The sequence below is a fragment of the Stylophora pistillata genome, chromosome 2, assembly GCF_964205215.1.
Source record: "Stylophora pistillata chromosome 2, jaStyPist1.2, whole genome shotgun sequence".
Lineage (NCBI taxonomy): Eukaryota > Metazoa > Cnidaria > Anthozoa > Scleractinia > Pocilloporidae > Stylophora > Stylophora pistillata.
Genome location: NC_142520.1, coordinates 12697352 through 12720943, shown reverse-complemented (window position 1 = coordinate 12720943; position 23592 = coordinate 12697352). Strand labels below are relative to the sequence as shown.

Here is a 23592-nt window from a genome sequence, read left to right as displayed (position 1 = left end):
TTTAGACCCAGGGACGTGGATCCAGGACTTCTGGATCCCACAGACTCAATTCAGCAGATTTTTTGTTTTTCCATTATAAATTTAGCTGAAATTCTGATTGGTTTCGCTTTCGTTGCCATGGTAACGGAAACGCAAAATAATAGAGACCTCTCTTTATGTGGATTTTTTTTGGATAAATGCGTTCTTTGTTGGTTAAAAGAATATCATATCCTAAAAATAGATAAACTTAAGTGACCTTTAGGGGTACAGGGGCATAAAAAAAATTTTACATTTCTTTTGGGAAGTTTTGGATTTTTTGATCAGATTACCCCCTCAAAGCCCTGCATACACTACAGAAAATAACCGAAGTCTACATGAGTGGCCGAGCATAAGAATCACAATTCAAGGAAAACATCGAGAGAAATAGAATTTATGAAAATTAGCATAGACATTTGTAAGCGCTGCGCCAGGTAATGAGATAATGCGGTAAAGGCATTTAGCACCTTGTTGTTGCGATAAATTATAAGTCGCGAAAAAGTTAATTGTTTTAGCTTTAAGTCAGCTGTGCAAGTTAAACAATAACAATCTATACCGCGAAACGTTTTAATCCTAAACTTCCTCTTTTTCTACTTTAAGGACACACTAATCTCATGAGACCTATAGTGGAAAACTTCCGGTAATGATAATAATGATAACAGCTTGCCCCTTGCTTCTTAGGAGAATCTCGCTTTATTAAAACATCAGGAATCGTTTCCTCCCCTTTGAAAAATCGTTTAAGTACCCAATAACCTAAGTACCTTATCCAAAATCTGTAACAAATGAGGTTGGGTGGGGGTGGGGGGTGTTTTTTGCATGTTCATCTTCATACAAGCTTCATCAAGACTAGTATTGGGCTAGGAGATAAGATTAATCCCACCGATCAAACACAATGAAATGGCTAGAGCTGTTTTGTCTCCCATTCTCCCCCCTCACCCCCGTCCTCCTCCGCCTCCCCCTTGCCTTTCCCCTCCCCAATTACTAAGAACGTGCTGGTTAGCATTCTTTAGAATTGTGTAATTCACCTTACTCACACGTAATGGATAATTCATGCTGTAACGATGATTGACATGTATCTTTTTGGGGGTATATACTTTCCAGCTGGAAAATACACTACTCATTCTGAGCACGATGTCGCACGAGCGCCAACATTTATTTGGTCTGCACTTTGCTTTCGTTTTTGTCATCTTAGTTGCCCCAGTGAGTAAAGGTATGTCGATACGGTTTTCCTTCCTATACCCACAGTATAGCTGAGAGGAAATTATTGACGTTAAATGACTTTTTGATAATAGTAATAGTAATAATAACAATAATAATAATAATAATAATAATAATAATAATAATAACCAAAAGGAAGGGAAATGAGGGAGGAGTGCACTGAGAAGCAATTATTAGAACAATTTACCAGATCGCAAAAACGGTGTATATCATGATTTATAGACAAGGACTAGATCTAGTATTTCAATCTTTTTATCTATTTCTTAACAGCTCTTGGTCTCAAGGCCGGAAAGGAGAAAATCACTACTGCTACACCAGGTCTGTTTGCTTGCAAGAAAATCTCCTTCCAGTATCCCTTCTCTGGCGGGCAGCAGGTAAAGGTCTTTGCCTCCGTTGGCCACACAGAGAAGAGCCAAAATACCCGTAATGGGGCCGCAGTCTGGGTTGAAGATATTACGAAAAGTGGATTCACAGCCTGTGTGGTGGAGTTTGGAGACAGCTCCAACGGTACTAAGGAAGTTGACTGGATTGCTGTTCAGACTGCACCCTCTGGATCCCAAATAGGCACCAAATCACTGAGCTCTTGGACAACTGGCACAAAATGTGAGAGGATCGATTTTCAACAGGTAGACTTGTGTTTATCAGCGATTCATAGGCAATAATTATATAAAGGAGTAGTAGCGTATAAAATGAAATGTTGGATATCAAATATTTGGGCTCGAACAAGAGATCCGGCCCTACCAAAGCTTGCTTAAAAAACTGACACTTGACCAGCCATTAAACTCGCAGTATACAAAGTTCGATAATCGTTTATAAGCCACTAAAACTCTGCCAAATCCCTGAGCATGTTTTTTTTTTTTTTTTTTTTTTTTTTTTTATTATTAAAGAAACAAGCTTCTCTACTTTTGCGGGATCATCACTATCATTATTATTAATATTATAACTTATCGTAATGTTCCCAATGAATGTTTACATTTATTATTTAACTGTGCTTCGTAGAGTACAATAACGCGCGAGACGATTACAAATATCACGCCATATTTGTACTCTAGAAAAATCCGCACTGAAATAACAATTGAAATAACAATTGAAATAACAATTGAAATAACAATTGAAATAACAATTTGGCGTGTTGAATAATAAATCTCTCATTAGACGTTTGTTGGTGGCATCGCTGAGTATTTTTAGTCGTTGTTTGTATTTTGACTTACCCTACGGGCTTGTCAAAACACGGCAAAAGTCGTAAATATACTCAGCGATACTACAGAAAAAAACCTCTAATAAGACATATATATATGTCACCCTCCACAGGATTTCCAGCATAATGCTGATGACACGGGCACACTATTTTAGCTCGGTAGACAAAAGAAATTTTCGTTAACACAGTAGCAGCGTGTCACGATGCACTCTTGATTAAAATTTTCTTTTGTTCTACATAAACAATGAACCGTGTTCAGGTTAAACAAAGAAGCGTGTTAAAGAGTGTGAAAACAAAAGCCATGTTATGTTGTGCCATAGTGTACTCTGGTGTGCGAAATATCACGCGTGTTAAATAATACCCATGTCAGATCAAAATATCTGTAAGAGATTGCACGTACGAAAAATTATACTATCTCCATTAAAGCAAAACCTGCATTCGTAACTTATTCTCATCATCGAATCACTGACTCATGTTGTAAACTTCACCTGTGATCTTCCAATGAATGACAATTTGTCACACGAAACCCATTTTTCTTTTCTCAAAATGCGGAAATTTATAGCAAGATCGAGTTTAACCCATTGACGCTTACGTTAACACGATCTAACACGTGCCTACGAAAAGTCAAAATTTTGGAGAAACCAAGAAAGCAAACACAATGCGCAGTAAATTTTTAAAAATAATATTTTCCAAAAAACAAGCTCCAGTGAAAGAAGACTAATTAAAGAACTTATTTTTGTCGAAAAAAGCGATAGGTGCAGATTTCGTTTTCTCTCAAAAATCAAGATGAAAGATAAAAATCGCTAAATATTTTCGCACGTGTGCAAATGAGCCTGTGGATCATATTTCAACCAGGAATGTGCAAATTTGTCCGTGAGTGAAGAGATCTCAAGTTCCATCATAGTTAGCAAGACTAAAATGGCCAAGAAAATATTTCGGGACGACAGATTTATTCAAAACAGTTTTTGATTTGCTGTTATAAGCGAAAAACGAATTTCTTACGTGTACAAAGCCCACGCGGTTAAATTCATCATGCTTAGATCGTTGTTTACTTGCCTTCATGGCCAGAAAATTGCGCAGCGTTACGTTGAAAATTCTGAAAAAACTTTGATTTGACGCAAAATACTCCATTAAACAATACTTTTTGAACACATTGTTACTCGAACATAATATTTACCGGGCCATCGAATCGTCAAACTGTCGCTAGGCCCTGCTTGAAGTCCGTACGGTGAAAGCATTTGTGCTAGGAAGAACTTTTTACATAAGCCGTCTTCTTCGCTACAATTCTTTCAATGTGCGGAGCAACTTCTAACACTAAAGGCTTTCTTCCTTAACCTCTTCGGCTGCCTAACAACTCTTTCCCTGCTACTGTGCCATATCGCACGACTTTAACACGCTACGAAGCGTGTCATTTAACACGCTGTTGAAAATAAAAGATTAAGCGTGTTTCAGAGTCTGTCCACAACAGGACCAGGCAGGCGTGACAAATGCCATCTCACCGATTTCTCTCAAACTTTCACATATGATTAAGGTCATAAAGTTATTCAAGATTCCAAAGTAGTTTGGGCTCCCGGTTAATCCCTGGGGTGAAGGGCTTTCACATCAAATCCCAGGGATAAACCCCAAAATTAACCCTAAAATTGTACTTTCAAAAAGGATCTCCCGCACTGATAGGACGCGGTAGATTTTAATCTAATTTCCTCCAACAATCCTTTGAACCTTAAGTAATAGAAAGTTCGAAGTTGGACTGATTTGAAATTAATCTCGCCAATCGAGAGCATTTCCTAGTTAACCATGTCACGCGACAATTTTAAGAGACCGAAAATTAGGCTTTTTTAATCGCAAATATCTCCGATGGGCAACGTTACATGTCGATCAACATGTGATCACAGTAAAACCCAATCATAGTACTATGTTTCTGACGAAAAACATTTCTGGCCTCTGTGAAATATTCGTGATCACATTCCTCCGAAGTGCGTGACAGGCAAAGTTAATTTAAGCACTTTGCGATCAGAAGCAGCTAGTTAATGAGCCGAATCAAATCGCGTTATGGTATATGTGACGCTAGTTGTTTTGTTTTTTGGCTCTAAAAGTATTAACAGGTGTTAAGCTGCATAGTTAAGGCGTTGAAATAATTGCACCAATTCGTAGATATTGACACAATTCACTGACAGTTACTAGCAGATCTAATAACACCGATTCGGGTTTATACGCTGGAAGTCAATAGCTAAAAAAAACTATGCGAGGTATATTTTGTACTTTTTTTACTTTCCATACTTGTTAAATTTACTATGAAACTTAGGATGCACTTAAACTAATTTCCTTCTAGAGAAAAAACAGCTGTCATGCAAATTTAGGTGTTTGGCGTGACACGTGCTCCCGTCACATGTACTTGCATGAATTCAGGGTTGAAATTCCCATTCTACCTTAAATAAACTTATGTTATTTTACCTTTGTAAAATCTGATTGCATGATTGTTTTCAATGCGGAGATCCTTCAATCAGGCTAATGTAAACACCGTCACCATGAGAAGATAACAAAGATAACAAAAAAGCACGTAGTCTTTTCTTGCCAGTGAGGTCTTGCTGTTTTTTTTTTCTTGTTACTTGGTCTATTTTTTTGTAGCGGCAACCTAAAGCTATGGCTGCCCAATTGTCTTGTTCGTTCTCTTCGCATCCCAATAGCACTTGTGATTTTTCAGTGACATTTCCAGGGAAAAATGAATTATTTCCTTTGTTATCTTGTGCGAGGGATATCAAATCTCACTTGCGACAACTGAAGTTTGCTCAAACATCTGTGGAAATAAACGATTTATTCACGAAACGCAACGAAAAACTTTGACATTACATTTCATTCCGACCATCTCGACCCGAACGTCGAGCTTACGTTTTGCAATACGTCATAAACTCGCACACAGTCTCCACTAACTTGGACCCAGTGTCCACTCACTCAACTGAGCAACGCCTTACACAAATTGAAAACAAAGTAACACGGAACATAAATTTTCAGTTCGGAACATCCTCCCGCCCTACGCAGGGAGTGCATCACTTCATGTAACTTGCCAACTAATTTCAATAAAGTTCAACTGAAATGTTCAACAATGTCTAATCAAGTTCAGTTAAGTTCAGCAGCTAAGTCAGCATCACAGGCTTCAAATAGGTGTAGCCGTTGTACTGGACGACGGGTAACACTTCCAGATGAGGTCCGAAGAGTAACGGACCGGACAAGACCATCGCGGCCTGTGTGGGTGTCTTCCACTCGTGCACGTGACCACTGACCCCGAGCTAGGCGATCCCCTCTCACAAGGACCAAGTCACCTTTACGGATTTCACGACCAATCTTATCCCATTTCTTGAGGGGTGTCAGGGATTTCAGATACTCTGCATGCCAACGCTCCCAAAATCCATGTACGAGCCTCTGATGATACGGAAAACGTTTGGTGAGGGCTCTTGACGCCTGTTCTGAAACACGAGTGTCTTTAGTCGGACATGCTTGAAGATTTCTGCAGGGGTAATCACACTGTAGTCATCAGGGCCTGCACCAAGGTAAGTAAGAGGACGATTGTTTAGCTGTGCTTCAATTTCAGCCAAAATAGTAGTTAACTGCTCGGCATCTAACGTTGCTTTGGCAAATAGTTTCTTCAATGGCGTCTTGACACTCTTTATAAGTCGCTCATAAAACCCACCCCACCACGGGGCCTTCTCCACGATGAACTTCCACTGAATCTTCTTTTCGGACAAAACACTCTGGGTTTGGTCTGATTCCAATACTCTCCAACATTGCCGTAGCTCTTTGTTAGCAACCTTGAAAGTTTTTGCATTATCTGACCAAATAATGCTGCACATTCCTCTTCTTGCAATCATGCGTCTAAAAGTAAGGAGAAAGCGCTCAGCCGTCATATCACACACCAACCCTAAGTATGTACCGCACGGGTAACTACACATGTAAATAAATAGATGTAGACTTTATCACCACTGTCTTTCAAATACAAAGGACCGGTAAAGTCTAGACCCACATTAGTGAACGGCGGCGCAGGTTTAATTCTGTCCTCAGGAAGTGGTGCCATCTGCTGACCAAAGGGCTTTGTAAGGTAATGGCGACAAATTAGACAGTTCCTTTGTGTCTGACGGACAGTTGATCGTCCTTTGATCAACCAAAATTTCTATCGCAAAACTGACAAAGTGTGTTCAACTCCAGCATGTAGTTCACGAAGGTGAACATCATCAATCAGCAACTTAACAACAGGATGATTAGACGGCAAGATAATAGGATGCTTCTCCTCTTCTGGTAACAGTGACTTGTGAATTCTTCCTCCAACACGAAGAAAACCACTAGTAGGACACATAAACGGGTTCAAATTGGCCAGGTTGCTGTCTTTCTCTGAACCATGCTGTTTACTTGACGTAATTTCTTCAGGAAAACTTGCTTCTCGTACATGAGATTTCAACCATCTCTCGGTATTCTGTATCTCTGAACCGGTTAAGATGCTGTTAATTCTTTCGTCTTCTTTCACCCTTGAGTTGCTAACAAATCTTTTGATCCAAGCAATGCAACAGTTCTTAGCAAGCGACTATACTTGCTGAACCTTGTGAAATCAGTAAATGGCTCTCTGGGTCGCACAACATAACTGACACTAGCTTTACTCTTCCTCTCTGGATCAACAATTTCATTGGAAGGTTTTGACCTTAAATCCTCGGGCCAATCTTTCTCGGACTCCTGCAACCAAGAGGGTCCTTTCCACCACAAATGACTCTCCCCTAGCTGACTTGCAGATAAACCTCGGGTAGGTAGATAGGCTGGGTTCTGCGGTCCTGGACAATACCTCCAAACACTGGGATCCAGCAACGACTGAATTTCAATAACACGATTGGCAACAAATGGTTTCCACTGCGAGGCGGCTCCTCTGACTCAGTGTAAAGTTGACGAATTGTCTGTCCAACAAACAATGCGGCTAATGGGACAATCGAGTGCACCTTTGACATAGGTGCAAAGTCTAGCGGTAATTACACCAACCATCAACTCTTAGCGTGGTAGGGTAATATTCTTTACAGGAGCCACTCGGGTCTTTGACATTACAAGACTGGTAGATGCCTTTCCATCTTCACGAACAATTCTCAGATAAACTGCAGAGGCATAAGCAACTTCCGAAGCGTCACCAAATGCGTGTAGCTCCACTTTAGGACTCTGACTTAATGGAAAATCAGTGTAACATCTTGGAATGTGAAGGTACTCAAGTTCTGAAAGCTCTTGAACCCACTGATTCCATTTCAATGAGACTTCCACGGGAACTTCTTCATCACATCCGACACCTCGGGTCCACAAACTTTGCAGAATCAATTTTGGCCTCACTGAAAAGGGTGCAGTTAGACCAATCGGATCAAATATCTTTGCTGCTAAAGACGCCACCTTTCTTTTAGTGTACTCTGTCTTCGATCTCGACTTAACAATGTCCACATCAATTGCAAAGACGAGGCTTTCAGTTATCGTATTCCACTTTAAACCTAATGCTTTCGTGATCGGATGTGATTCTGCTAGATTACTCTCCAGGTTGACAAAACTAACAGCTGCTCTGTCCCTCTCGGGTATGGCCTCCGTAAGCTCAGACGAATTACTTGACCATTTTGTCAAATTAAAGGCAGCTTTCTGCATAAGCTCAGTTGTACTTCGTTGCAATTTCAGCGTTTCCTGCACATTGTCTCTCCCTGAAGCAATGTCATCAACATAAGTGTTCCTCAAAATTTCGCTTGATGCAACAGGGAATGTTTCTTCACATCTTTTCACATGCTCTTGAATAGTGCCGATGGCAAGAAACAGACTGGAAATAACTCCAAATGTGACCCTTGTCATTCTATAAATCTTAGGCGTGACCTTGGGGTCCAAATCTCTCCATAGATACCGGTGTGAATCTCTGTCTTCTTCTTTTAACAGAATCTGCAGAAACATCTTCTCTATGTCACCTATTATGCCAACATAATTCTTTCGAAAACGCAGAAGAATTCCGACCAAATCTGGCTGCAATGCTGGGCCTGGCTCTGAGCAGATGTTCAGAGAGATACCACAGCTATCTTTCGCTGATGCATCAAACACAACTCTTGTCTTGGTTGTCTGCTTGTCTTATCTGATGACTGCATGATGAGGCAGATAGAACACAGGACGCCCATCTGTCGGTGTTATTTCATCACAAGGTACTTTTTCAGCGACACCATTCTCAACATACTTGTTAATCGCTTCTCTGTACGACATAGCTTTCATTGGCTCTTGGAGCAGCTTCTTTTCTAGATTGTACAACCTGCTCTCTGCCTGCCGGTAATTATCTTTCAATGCAACATTATCTTCCTTCCATGGTAAGGATACTTCATAACGACTATCACTGTACGTTAGTGTCTCTTTAAACTTCCTCAATACCACATCTTCAACATTTGTAGTAGAAACTGAACTTTCAGCAGGTCTAACACCAATGGACTCCAAATCCAAGAACTTTTGAAGTGTTTCATTCAATTGTTCCTCAACACTAATTTGAACATTCATAGACACAGTGCATTCTTGGTCATGACCACCTGTTGGTCCACAGAAGACCCAACCCGAAGCTGTGTGAACTGCAACTGGCTCACTGGAACCCCCTCTTACAATGTCTTTTGTCACAAAGGAATAATAGAAATCTAATCCAATAAGCACACCAATCTCCTGTTCATCTCTGGGGAACTCTTCAGAAAATGCTATATTTCGAAGATGAGACCATCTTGCTGGATAAAGATCCACAGCTTTAGCTGGCCGGCACATCACTGCTGTAGTAAGTGCTTCAATACACTGAGGTTGTCCAGATTTGTCAACAGGTGCCACAGTAAACGCAATTCTCTTCCGCAAAGTGCTTTTGGTAGCCTCTCCTCCAAATCCAGAGACTGCAATTTTGACACTCTTCCCATCAAGACCAGGCTCATCAATTACACGCTGCCGAACAAACGATGTGTGAGAACCAGGATCAAAGAAATATCTCACAACTTTTGAACACCCATTCAGTCCACAAAAAATAGCTGGCACAGTCTGCAGTATCACTTTTCTACCTGAGCCCACTGCAACAGAATTTGCCACAACTGAAGATGGCACAGGAGGACCTGACGACGAGGATGGTAATTCAGGGGATGATTTCACCTTCCCTTTTTCCAAGTGAGGCCGAGCTGAGTCCTGATGCAGGAGACTGTGATGTTTTCCTTGGCAGTGCTTGCATGGAGGCTTCTGGCATACTTCAGCTCTATGGCCAGATTCAAGGCATCGGAAACACAGGCCTTTAGACGTTGCCTTTCTGAACCTTTCTTTTACAGGCAATTACAGAAAACTGAGACATGACCTCAAACCATGGTTTTTGTAGCAAATGACTGACTTTCCCTCTTGCGTTGTCGCCCATAATACAGAGTTGGATGATTTTTGTGAGCTGTTAAACTTGAAACGTTTTTTACAATCTCCCGGATTTTCCTTTTCAGGTGTTTTTGAATCAAGAGAAGGAGGCTGGGAAGACTCTTGAGCTCTTATCAATTGTTCCAAGAAAGCAAACAGTGTTTTCACTTCTACACAGTCATGCTTAGCCTTTTCCTCGCTGAGCTCCAGTTCCCATTTTTCCGCAACTTCCTTTGGCAGCTTGTCCACTATAAGGGGCACCAAAACTGGAGCCAAAGTTTCAGAGTTAAACTTTTCACCCATGGACTCGACAGAACGAACATGACCTATCACTTCATCGTAAAATTTACGCATGGAGGTTGCATCATCACAGTTCAAACGTGGCAAATGGATCAAGGATCTTACATGTGCATCAAGTATTAACCTTGTGTTCCCAAATCTTCCTTCCGGATTTCTAAAACTGGTTGATAATTCGCCTGAACCACTGCTTCAGCGGCCGAACCCTTTAGCGACCTCATCAAATACTATAGTTTTTGGACTGCCAACGATGCATTGTCAACTACCGAAACTTTTATCAACTGATAATAGGGATGCCAATTCAAAACATTACCGTCAAAGGTTGGTAGATTGATCTTGGGTAGCTTAACTTGTACTTGAGAAGATGACTGAGATGCGGGTGGACTGCTTCCAGCCAATTTCACTTCTGAAACATGTTTAATTGCAAGATAACTCGTCATTTTAGCCATGCTTTCAATTACACGCGCTTCATACTCATTGTGACTCTCACATTCAGCATCAATGTCTGCACCTTCCAACATAGTGCACATTGTGCCTTGCACTTCTTGCAAGTCGCTCCACTTACTTGCGATATTATCCTTCAACACCTGAACTCGTGCATGATTATCTTGTGGTGACAGGGCTTCGTCGATTGACTTCAACGTGTCTGTGACAGATTTTCTCAGAAATCTTCTCTTTTTCTTGATGATAGCTTCTAAATCTTTCGACATTTTCAAACACCACAAATTTCACTGACCTCAACTAATCGAAGTAACACAGCTTCTGCAAATTCAAAGAAGTTCCACCGATCAAGGTGCTAATGCAATACACATATGCTTTGGCGCCAATCGCCGATATGCGAAAACCGACTTCTTCGCAGCAACAAACGGAAGTCAAACACTCCTTTTCGTTCGACCAGTCGTCGAGACTGTTTCTCCAAATGAATCCAGATCAATCCAGCTCGAAGGACCATGGAAATAAACGATTTATTCACAAAACGCAACGAAAAAATTTGACACTACATTTCATTCCGACCATCTCGACCCGAACGTCGAGCTCACGTTTTTGCAATACGTCATCAACTCGCACACAGTCTCCACTCAATTGGACCCAGTGTCCACTCACTCAATAGGCAACGCCTCACACAAATTGAACAAAAAAGTAACACGGAACATAAACTTTCAGTTCGGAACAATCTGTTAGGTCGGAAAAAGACCTCAGTCATCTTAGCTACAGTGGGATTCTTTGATGAGATGGGGGACGATATAACAGTGTTTTCGAAGCATAGCGCTGCGCTAGGAACCTGGTGGAGACCAAGTCTCAAATGCTACCATCCTCTGCATGCCAATAAGCGACGAAAACCAGAAAGAAGAGCAAGCCCACAGATGTGTAAAAGATTATAGAGAAATGGAGAGTTCTTGTTCCCGTCGGTGCACGTATGGTTTTGTTTTCATCTTTTGCTGTTTGAAATCATGTCTCTTGTAGAACCAGATAGACACCAGTGGTATTCCTTGTTATTCTGCCAGATAATTAATACTTAATAAATGAAATTACTTAAACTGGATAGGGAATTAACAAAATTTGTGAATAGTTCATTTCGCAGGTCAATATGACAATAACTGCTCACTTCTTGTGACAGAAAAGCTTCAACAGGAGACTGAAAAAAAAATTTTTTTTGACCATTTACTTTGTACACAAGGTAAAAGGTAGTCGATAACTTTCGACTTTAAAACAGGTTTAAGCTCTGCGTTGGCTCTACGAACTTGCTTTTTTGTCTTAAGGGAGCTACGTCATGATATTTTGAGTGATTTTTACAGTCGTAAAGAGTTGCCTTTAGGTAGATTGAAACCTTGCACCCAGTTGCGTCTGGGTGTAATGTAACTGAGGTCCACGTCTAGAAAAAAGAAAACCTACCGCAACTTATTTATGATTAGTGTTCATCGCGCCAGCGTAACAGAAGGAGTGATAAACTAACCTAGTAGTCATCAGACTAACTTAGATCAACGCAATAAAGTGAAAGCGATGCCGCAACCAAGATATCTGCAAACGTTAAATCTGCGACGAAGACATTGGCCAGAAAAAGTTGATTTACACATTTTACGCAATTTCTGGAAGTAAAAATGTTGGTAAACCGAAAATTCAAGTACATGCTTTATACAAATTCCCTATTGCGTAGGTGTTTCATAATATAGAGCTTTACCTCAACATTGGCTGTAAGCCTAACGGTGACAATACTAATTAGGTAATACAATGCCGTTTTTTCTCTAGATAAGAAGCTATATCGACCTTTTTGACAAATGCACCCAAAACTGGTTTGCAGTGGCACCAATCCTTTAAAGTACGCTTGTGGCTTTAAAGGCTAGTTATTCTAGCCTTAGAGAAGCTTTCTTGCGATCCAATCGCGCTGGGTGCTACCACAATGCATATCTTATTCTTTCATAGGCAAGTCTTGGTGAGCGTGTCGGAATCAGAATCTTGTGCTATGACCGCAGCAATCCCCAAGCCGGCAAAGATGTCTGTGACCGCCGTATAGCCACTCGTAAAAGTCACATGCGGCGATTTATAAAAGAGGGAAATGACATAAACACCGCCAATTACATGAGGGTTGCAATTAAATCGTATGGTGGGATAAAGGGCTTTTATGCCAACTGTAGCAGAAATCCAAGATTCTTTTCACAGTATGACAAAACATAGCAAGACTGGAATTCGAGCACTGAACAATTTCTTGTTCGAGTCAGCTGGACTGAGAGCTTGGAAGGCATACAATGTGGGTACCGGCAGGTTTTTTTCGCTGGTACAGCCTCAGAAGTATTGTACTCCATAAGGTCCCACAGGTGTCAAAGAACCTCAGCCATTTAGCCAAAAAATGCAACCGTTACAAGATGTCGGCACGTTTCGTGCAGGAGCAATGTAGGCCCAAGTTGTTGGACCATAAGCGCCAAGGGAGGTGCAAATGATTCAATCAGACGAGGCAGAGTCAGCAAAACGATTGGTCGCCTCCTATTTCTGCACTGAACAAGGATGTGTCAAAGTCTACAAGGAATTTAAAGGTCTAAAGAAACATCTTGATGTTGGACGCCACCTAATCAAGTTAGAAAGAGAATCGGACTATGACAGCATCATAGGAAAGGGGGCAGAGACCTGTAAAACTGTTACAGGAGACTATGTCCAAGATGAAGTTGGTAGTGCACCGTCAGTGGCAGAATCCCCATCAGTATCAGCTGACAATCGATCACTGGAGGAGGGTTAGGCAATGGAGAAATCAAAGAAGTCAATCCGATTTTCCGAACGCGTTCGCTCTTATTTGCAGGAAACATTATTCCAAGGAGAAGAAACCGGTGTTAAAGCAAATCCCGCTTATACTGTATGTAAAATGAGGAGTCAAAGATCGTCAAATGGAGATAAATTGTTTTCAAATGAAGAATGGCTTTCAACACATCAAGTTGCAACTATTTCAGCAGACTGTCAGCCCTTAACAAGGGTGGTGTCTTGAAGCGAAATGTAAGTGTTTCCCAAGAGGAGGAAGAGGACCTTGATTATATCAGCAAAGTAGAAGCAATGGAGACAAGATTCCAAATAAGACGGGAACTCGAACTTTAATTTAAAACGTGTAATTTATGTATAATTGCGAAGTAATCTCTATTTAATTATGAATAACCTGCAAAAGGCACTCATGAATACTGTGAGGTAAAAAGTACTGGCTATAATATCTGGTGAGGAGCCTGGCAAAACAGTGGAAAGCAAATCCCTTTACATTTGAGTACCACAATGCCACTAGCAACCCCTTGCCACATAACATATAGCAATACAAATTCAATTGTAAGTGCAATGAAACGTGGAAAAGAGCTTAGCACTTATGTCCATTAAATACATATAAGAGGCCAGCTCCAGTCCCAACGTGAATAATTGTGAGCAAGACTACTACTATGGGATACTCCACAAACACTTATTTAGGAAAATCAACTGCAAAAATCAAAATAACCGGGGTATCTTTCAATCTAGCTTCGAAAGCCGTTTTTTATTATTCCCGGATTGGTAAATAATACCACAAAACGTAATTTAAAGGATTGATTATGGCGCGAAGATAATAATTTACTGTAAAATAGTATCTAAAAGTAAGTGCGTAGTAGTTAAAACTAAATAATAGAAAACGATTGAAATAGTACGTAATACTAACTAATAGTGTAGTAACTACAGTTTCATGGGTCTAGTAGAATCACTCTAGTTGCCACATCATAGTTGAGTAGAAATAGAGAAAATTAGTATAGGTAATCGCATGAGGCCGAGTAAAATTAAGGATTAATATCACGCGTGTTTTCAGAAGTTGCTGAAATTGCCCGAGTCGCGCAGTCCCGAAGGCATTTTCTGCAACTTCCAAAAACACAGGTGATATTAATCCTTAATTTTACGAGGAACCATGTGATTACTTGTTTATAATATAAGGGGCAAAATGTTTTCGTACTGATCTCGCGCAAAACGGGAAGCCATTGTTACAAGACAATCAGAAATTTCTTTACCTTGGCAGCCGTTGCTAAGCGATTTTCAGCCAATCATTTTCAAGTAATTTTGCCCGGAGCAATTACAAAAATTAAGAAAAAATGCCCTCTGTCTTGACCAATCACAATTCAGTCATTTTGTCCCTTATATGATAATGATGAATACAAGCACAAAGTGACAAGGAAACTGACTATTTAGATTAACCTGATTTCAGAAACATACTCCTGCAATTAGATTTTAGTATAGTGAACGAAAATAACTTGATAATTTGGATATATCAACAATTTGGATATATCAGACTAATGACCAACTTGATAATTTGGATATATCAGACTAATGACCAACCAGGCACTTTTAAATACGCTCGTGCACGATGCAAAACGTGTCCTTTCATTCACAACACTGATAAAATATCGGGACCTAAACGATCCATTAAGATCACCGATCGCTTCACGTGCACCTCCGCCAATATAATCTATTGCATAACCTGCGCTTATTGGAAAAAGATATACATCGGCGAAACAGGCAGAAGACTAGGTGACCGATCCCGAGAACACCTTCGAGACGTGGAAAAGAATGACAAGGACACATCGAAACCAGTCGCTAGACATTTTAATTTACCTAATCATTCTAAGCAACATATGGCAATTTGCGGTCTTTCCTTGCACTTAGGTAGCACGGAAAGCTGTAAAACTCTTGAGCAAAAGCTCATCTTTCAAACCGGCAGTCTAAATCCCACAGGGATCAACGAACGCTTTTCATTCCACTAATTTATTCGTATTTTTCTCGTTCCCATGTTCCCACCAATAACGTAGCTCCATTTTCTGCCTTTAAAAGCACACCCAACCCACAATTCCTCTATTCGCTCCGACGAAGGGCTAACGCTCGAAACGTCAGCTTTTGTAATCGTTACGGTGGCCAATTTACCATTTCAACTTTGTTGATATATCCAAATTATCTCGTTACTCCCACCGACGCAGCCCCAAACAGTTTCTTTCGAAACTATCAGCCTTTATTCGAAAATAACTTGAACCTAAGTCGAATATGGATTGCCTGTCAAAGAGAGACTTTTATTTTTTCGAGCTCTGCGAATTTTACTTCTGAATTGATGCATTGAAGTACATGTAACAGAAACACGTGCCACGCCACACACGTAAATTTACATGACGGCTGTTTTTTTCTTTTGTAAGGAGATTACTTTAACCGCGCTCCATGTTTGAAAATAAATTTAAGAAGTATGAAAGGGAAGATTGTGCAAAAAATATTTGGCATACTTTGATTTCAGGTGTTGACTTTCAGTATATAAACATGAATCGGGAATTATTTCAAAACTTTAGCTATGCAACTAAACATCTTTTAATAATTTTAGAGCCGAAAAACAAAACAATTGGCGTCACATATACCATTACAAGATTTGATTCGGTTCATTAACCAGAAGCTTGTGGTCACAAAGTACTTAAATCAACTTTGCCTGTCACGCACTTCAGAGGAATGTGATCACGAATATTTCACAGAGGCCAAAAAAAATTTTCGTCAGAAACATAGTACTATGATTGGGTGTTACTGTGATCACATGCTGATCGACATGTAACGTTGCCCATTGGAGATATTTGTAATTAAAAAAGCCTAGTTTTCCGGTCTCTTAAAATTGTCGCGTGACATGGTTAATTATGAAATGCTCTCGATTGGCGAGATTAATTTCAAATCAGTCCAACTTCGAACTTTCTTTTACCTAAGGTTCAAAGAATTGTCGGATGAAATGAGATCAAAATCCACCGCATTTTATTAGTGTGAGAGATTCTTTTTGAAAGTAAACTTTTAAGGTTAATTTTGGGGTTTTATCCCTGGGATTTGATGTGAAAGCGCCTGTACCCCAAGGATTAGCCGGGAGCCCAAAGTACTTTGGACACTTGAATAACTTTATGACCTTAATCATCTGTGAAAGTTTGAGAGAAGTCGGTGAGATGGCATGTGTCCACGCCTGCCTGGTCGTGGACAGACTCGAAGGCAAAACTCTGCCAACCTTCTGCGTTAAAATTAGGAATGGGCAAAGGGGAAAGGGGAGCGGAAATCCTGTGGAGGGTCACATATATTCAATTTATTTCTCTTTAAACGTCTCACCCTTTGAGTGTGTCGGCAAGGTCCTAAAATGTGTCATAACTTGTTGACTTATGTTTCAGCGTTTTCCCTCTCCTCCATTTATTTTCGTGACCGCCATTCATGACGATACCAACAGAACTCAGGATGCCATGGCCTTGTGGGTTGAGGACTTGAAAGTAGACAGCTTTACGATTTGCTTGAGGGAAGTCAAGATTTTCGATGGTCTACACAAAAACCTTAAAGTAGTAAGTGACACCGAATTTTATGAGGTGCTGTCCATGGTAGATTTACAAAGTAAAGGACCCAACCTTTCATGGAGAGGCCGGAGAACTCCCAGCTTTTCCCTTTATTTTTTAAACAGATGAGACAAACTCAGGACGAGTTTAATGTTATAAAAAATGTTATAATAGACAAAAAAGCCCAAATATTCTGTTTGTCAAAGTAACCATTGAAACTCTTATTTGATCTACAGAATTGGATAACTTTCAACAACATCAGCGTCAACAACTTTACCTTGATCAGTAGTTTGGTATTTTTCAACACAAACTCGCCATCTCCACAGGATAATTACACCTTCTGTCAAGTATGTCATTTTTATTCCTATCTTTTTTCCTTATTTTATAGCTTCATTTATCCTAATTTGTGTTTGCATTTGATCTGCATTCTGCTTTGAGTTAAGTGTCCTTGATTTGCAACACTTTTCTTCGACATTCCCTTCCCTTATGCTGGGTGTTTCTTCTATATTTCTCATCTACTTTGCCTCCCTAAGACAGCGTGGCCTTGAGGCAGTTCTATTAATGTTCACACTTGTTATTACTAATATGGATATAATCATTATTTTATTATTATTAATTTATTAAAATTTAGACTATAAACGTCACAGAGCCTTTCTACGCTCCACCGGTTGTGTTGGTTACTGCAAAGCGAAGCACTAAAATTAACAACTCTCTTCAATCCGGCTCCCAATGCAATGCTGTCACCACCTGGGTGGAGGTAAGCAATGTGTTCTATTATACGTTTAGCTCCTGGATACGAAAAAAATGGAATTATTAATTATGTTACTATTTTGAATTGAATCCTCCTTATTTTTGTTTTTATTCAGCACACATCTAAAACTGAGGCTCAGATTTGCTTCAAAACATCAAACAGCGATTCCAACAATAAGGACGTCATCACCGTGGATTACATGGTGACTGGAGGTCAGCAAAAAGTTTCAATTCATGATTGTTGTCGTGCTAATTTCAGAGAGACTAATTTTCTATTGTGAATGAAATTGTTGAATACCTTTTTCCAAAGTAACCACCCTCTTTGAATATTTGCAAAGATGAGATGGGAGTTGCAAATGGATTTTTTAGAATGGTACATTCGTTTACTTGCCTAACATCTTCTTTCACGCTTTTTCCGCAGACTTGGATCCCTGTAATAACGTCGTTTGCCATTATCACTGTCTGTGCAAAGCTTTTGGGCCTTTTGATGCTAGATGCGTTTCTGTAGAGAGCTGTCCATCATATCAAGAACCAGTCTGCTCATCAAATGGTTCAACATACGATAACGAGTGTCTGTTTCAGCAAGAAATGTGTGTTCTTCGACTTAACTACTCTGTACAGCACCCTGGTAGCTGTGAAGGTTAGTTAGACTGGGTAAAATATTTGCCTCCTTTGGTGTCTTTCAGTTAGAAATCCGTTTTCAAACTCCTGTAAAAGACAGCGACAGTGTAAGTGGTATTGTTAGTGTGGGTAACGGCGTCCAAACCAGATCTTGCTGCTGATAGTCATAGTGGTCATTTCGACTGGTGCGTTGGTGTTGGAATTAGTGGCCGATATTGGGTTTGGTGTCTATACAGATGAAGCAGTTTTAGCGCCAGCAGAAGAGACTCTGTCCTTGTGTTGATAATTTCATCTTGTGGTTTTACTTATCGTACTGTCGCGGGCTCTATAATAATGATAGCCTTAGCCTTTTCGAGGATAAACATACGGCGTTGTTGAGATCATTAATATACATTAATGATCTTCCCAACTCCCTTCGGGGCGCCGCACCAAGAATATTTACCGATGACACCAATCTTACGATATCTGCTAAGACATTAACAGAGCTTGAGCTACCTCTAACCCCTGAATTGAATAACTTTAGCCGTTGGCTGAAAGCTAACAAGCTCAGTCTAAATGTTGCTAAAACAGAGGTAATGATTATTGGATCAAGACAAAGACTATCTGCCCAATGTAACGACTTAGAAATCAGAATTGATGTCCAAATTATCAAGAGAGTCGACAAGACCAAATATTTGGGTCTTACTATAGATGCCCAACTCTCTTGGGGTAGCCACGTTGAAGAGATTTGCAAGAAAGTCTCTTCAGCTATAGGCGCCCTAAAACGTGTACGGCCCTTTATATCCAAAGAAACTGCAATTCAAATTTATAACGATTATGCCACGTTTTGATTACTGCAGCCCCGTCTGGGACTGTTTAAGAGGCTACTTAAGCGATAAGCTCCAAAAGTGACAGAATCGAGCAGCCATAATTATTACTAAATTTCCCTTTGATACGAGCTTAAGCCACCTTCTTTCCACCCTCGATTGGAAGAGGCTATCTCCTCGACGAGAGAAACAAAAAGCCCTAGTGATGTATAAAATTATAAACAACCTTGCTCCCGAATATCTACAAAGTCTTTTCTCTCAGCGTCACTCTGTGTACGACATAAGAAACTCTGAGGGAAGGCTGGCCTTTTCCAGACCAAACACCAATTATTTGAAACGAAGCTTCTCTTACAGCGGGGCCATGTTATGGAATAAATTGCCCAAAAACTTAAAAAATGCTTCATCCATTAACCATTTTATGCGAAATCTTAACGTAGTCGATATATAGGATTCCTACATGGCAATCATGTAAAGCAGTTGATTAATCTTAGTTTTATTATGTAACTGATGATTTTCCGTGTCTAAATAAAGATTTACATACATACATACATACATACATACATACATACATAGTGGTAGAAATGGTTTAAAATAGACAACAGCAAATTATTTGTTCGCCAAATAATTTTGATTTTCTTTTCTAGGCTTTCCTTTTCAGCGCGGTCGTCGCCAAATTCCGCACGTTCCATTACTTGGATATTCCCACTGTGAAGTCATTCGCCTTAGGCCATTTGTGTTTTATCCTGACAAGGCCCTCGAAGTTCAGATCACTGTCAATCATATTGACACCAAAGACAAGTCCTACGTACACGATGCCGCTGTGTCCTGGGTTGAAAATGTCAACAACAATAGATTCACTGCATGTGTGATGGCGGCCGGTTTCAATGAAAGACAATCAAATGCTAATGTGACTGTTGATTGGATGGCTTACCAAGGGGCACCTGTGGGTGGAGTTGCTGATGAAGTGCGGTTATCACAATGGTGGACTGGAACGACTTGTAAATCTGTCATTTTTCCTTCGGTTAGTAGAATAAGCTGTCTTATGATAAATGTTCTGAAAGTGAAGAGAAGTTTCTTTGCAAAACGGGAGCCGAGTTCAGCTCGCAGTAACGACCTTACATGCTTCATTCATTAAGTTAATTTCTCACTCAGACCACAATGCTTGACTATAAAGGACTACAAATGAGAGGTTATTGGTTTTCGAGATTTGAGATTGAAGAGAGGAGATGAAACCGTGCAGCTTCAGAGTTCTAGAAATAACAAATATCTTAACACACCGCCTCCTGGTTAGCTCAATCGGTAGAGCGCTGGACTGTTGTGCGGGAGGTCGAGGGTTCGAGCCCCGGCCGGACCAACACTCAGGGTCTTAAAATAATTGAGAAGAATATGCTGCCTTTCTATAACATCAAGAAATGGTTAGATATTTTAGTCTTCTCGGATAGGGACGAATAAATGGAGTTCCCTTCTCCTGCAGGGTTAGGGGTACGAGACGTTAATTTCCCACGCACGAGATTACCGTGTGATGGATGTCCTCCCCCGGGCTGGGATGAGTTGGTTTACTGGGCCCGCAGTAATTGGCGCAAGCTGTTGCGGTGTCCCTGCCTGTCGGCGAAGCTAATAAACTAAACTAAACTAAACTAAACACAAAGCAACGACTGAAAATGCAGAATCAAAGATAATAATAGCTTCGACAGCGTCGGCGAAGGTACTTGAATAATCAAGCATAGCAGCAACGGCTGATAACACAGAAAGTTGGAGGTAAAATGCATTACCTTTTAACAGGGAAAATTTTCTGTGATGCCATCAGTATTTGTAACGGCTGCCCATCGTCATGCTGGACTGAAACGTGACGCTGCAAGTGTTTGGATTGAAGATGTCACGCAATCCTCATTCAAAGTCTGCTTAAGGGAACTTCAGAATTATGCAGGATCTCACGAAGATGTTCACGTTGTAAGTACAGAGTCCACTTACTTGCATTGATTATCTCACAGAAGTGCATCACTGTTTTTCTTTCTCTTTTTTTTTTCGTGTGTCTTTTTGCGTGCTTCCTTTGTCTTTGCAGATTGTAGTTACCTTTCCTTTTTCCTTTTATCGAGTGGCCTTATTTTTTTTCAGTAGAGGCAAAGGGTAAGGTCGATGAGCTGCACTTTAATAGATTAATACAAAATTAAGTGATAACGATTGATTTTTTAATTTCATATTTCAGAAATGGTTGGCATTCTCATCCCTGCACAAACCTCTCTTCTCTGAACACAACTCAGTTTATTTTGCTAATTCTCAATCCCCACCTACTGATGACAACAGTGCTTATTGCAAGGTAAATCTGAACTAAAAAGAGCTTGTCCAAGGTCAATGCATCGTTTTCCCATAAATATTTCCTTTTCATTCGCACCTCCAAAAGCACGGTCCAGAACGGGTACTGTTATTGTAATTTCTTGGGAACTGAGTCTTAATAGCAAGCTTCGTTCTTCAGTAGATCTTTATAAACTTACTACAAGGAAACTTCCACATTCAAATCGGAACTCAGATTTTACACTATTTCAGGGTTATCTAAACCCAGGTTTGAACAACCTAGTCTTGATCAATTTGTTCAAGGCTATGTGTTTTGTGTTCATTTGTATCTTCGAACAGGATTTAAGCTCTCTAAGTTAAGTCAATTTTCAAATCGATTCCATCTGCTTTTTACATAGGACGTCTCCTTTACTCAGAGGTACAACAGCACCCCAAATGTGTTTGTTTCTGCAAATCATTCAACCAGTGGTGGAAATCTGCAGCCGATACATAATGGGATAACAGCTTGGGTTGAGGTAAGGTCACCTATTTTATCGACTACTTAATATCTTCAGGTTTCTAATTTTTTTTACCTTTTTTTAATTCCTTTGCTCTTTTTTTGTTTTGGGAAATCTTCTATCTTGACTATTAAGCTACTGCTTAGTTTCAGCAGATGTTCTTGAGTTTGCTTTTTATTGCGCTCTTTGGCGTTTGTTTCATTCCCAAGTTTTATCATTTTTTTCTTCTTAAACACGAAGGCGCGCTATAAAAGGAGCCTTAGGTCCCACTGGACCATTTGTCAACCAACTGTCGTGTGATATAGAGTCAAGAGTCAAGTCAGCTTGAGCTACAGCTACTTCAAAGCAGTGAACAGCGGGCGCATTCCTCAAAATTGTTTTATGTCTTCATCACAATACAAGAATTTTTGAGATTTGTATTTCCTTTCTCCAATGGAAACTGTCTTTATTTGTGGCGGTAAATTTGAGATCGAAGTAGGTGGTTCGCACGTTACCTCATGGCACCATGCTGGGGGAAGTAAACAATAGATATCTCATTAGCTCCTTTTGTTCGTCTACCAGCATTTAAATTTGACCCGCACACGTCAACGGTGAGTGACAAATGAGCCTCGGTCTTCCCAGGAAAGATTTCCTTTTATAGCGCGCCTTCGTGTTTAAAGCTTCATTGAGTAATTACCGAGTTTTACTATATGCAACTGATATTCCCCTTGTTTACTTTTGGTGTTACTGTTATTTTTCAGTACATTAATGAGACAGGATTCAGAGTTTGTTTAAAAGAGTTGTATGAAACGAAGTATGACCCCCTTTCAGTGTCCTACACTGTTTTGTCAGGTGAGAATATAATTGGGTCTGTGAGTGCTGAGGGATGTTTCATCACAACAGATAATATTTAATCTTATAAATAATTAAGAGCGCGTCCACGAGAAACCGGGCAGAACCTGGCATGGGCGATAATTCTCAAGTCCCCAATTTGGGTTCTGTCCTCGTGTACCGGTTCACAAGAGCCGATACAAAAGACAGAACAATACACAACAGCTAACCAATGACTCCTAAACAAAGAAAGAACAATGGTAATTCCCTTGTGAACCGGTACACCAGGACAGAACCCCAATTTGACTCAAACTTGGCACAAATGTCAAGTATTATGAGTTAACAAATGTGTGAAAATACTAGGTCAAAATATTTAATTCCCTAGGAGATATAGGGTTCCCCTGGGAAAGCCCCCATTTAATGCTTCTTTTGTCTATTTTTTTTTCACCTATCAGACTTCAAGGATATTGAACTATTTTAATTTTTTCATTTTATTTCTTTCCCTACTCCTCTTTTACGTAAAGACGACTTTTTCTGGGTTTGACAAAGTTAAAAAATAAAGGTATTTTAAGGTCCAATACCTTCGAAACCAACCACTTCTGATCATTATTCCTACATGGGTAGTGAAAGCCGTTAGTAGACTTCCCGATATAAGTAATAAAACTTTGGGGTAACTGATTTCATAACTCGTGCTGACGTGAAATTTACATCTGACTTCCGCTTTTTGGTCTGTATCATCAAAATTCCATAAACCACATCTTTGTTTTATTAACTTATAATAACTTGAAGTTTACAAGGAATTTCCCAGAGAGTACCGTTTTAACATGAACGAGGAGAGAATCTTTGAATAGCGCAAGTTGAGCCCTTTTTAAAAACTTTTTTCG

The 23592-nt window shown here is 40.0% G+C and overlaps 1 protein-coding gene and 1 pseudogene across 1 annotated transcript in view; both read left to right on the top strand.

The window, feature by feature from the left end:
• The first annotated feature begins 1146 nt into the window (after positions 1 to 1146).
• Positions 1147 to 23592, top strand: part of LOC111346825 (uncharacterized) — a 551029-nt gene continuing 528583 nt past the window's right edge. Inside the window, 12 exon segments of the mRNA XM_088749275.1 lie at positions 1147 to 1225; positions 1504 to 1859; positions 16777 to 16941; positions 17169 to 17279; positions 17564 to 17689; positions 17799 to 17895; positions 18104 to 18322; positions 19754 to 20130; positions 20892 to 21059; positions 21316 to 21426; positions 21800 to 21916; positions 22639 to 22729. Coding sequence (XP_088605401.1) covers positions 1147 to 1225; positions 1504 to 1859; positions 16777 to 16941; positions 17169 to 17279; positions 17564 to 17689; positions 17799 to 17895; positions 18104 to 18322; positions 19754 to 20130; positions 20892 to 21059; positions 21316 to 21426; positions 21800 to 21916; positions 22639 to 22729 — 2017 coding nt within the window.
• LOC148737181 (uncharacterized) lies at positions 12698 to 13806 on the top strand (annotated as a pseudogene).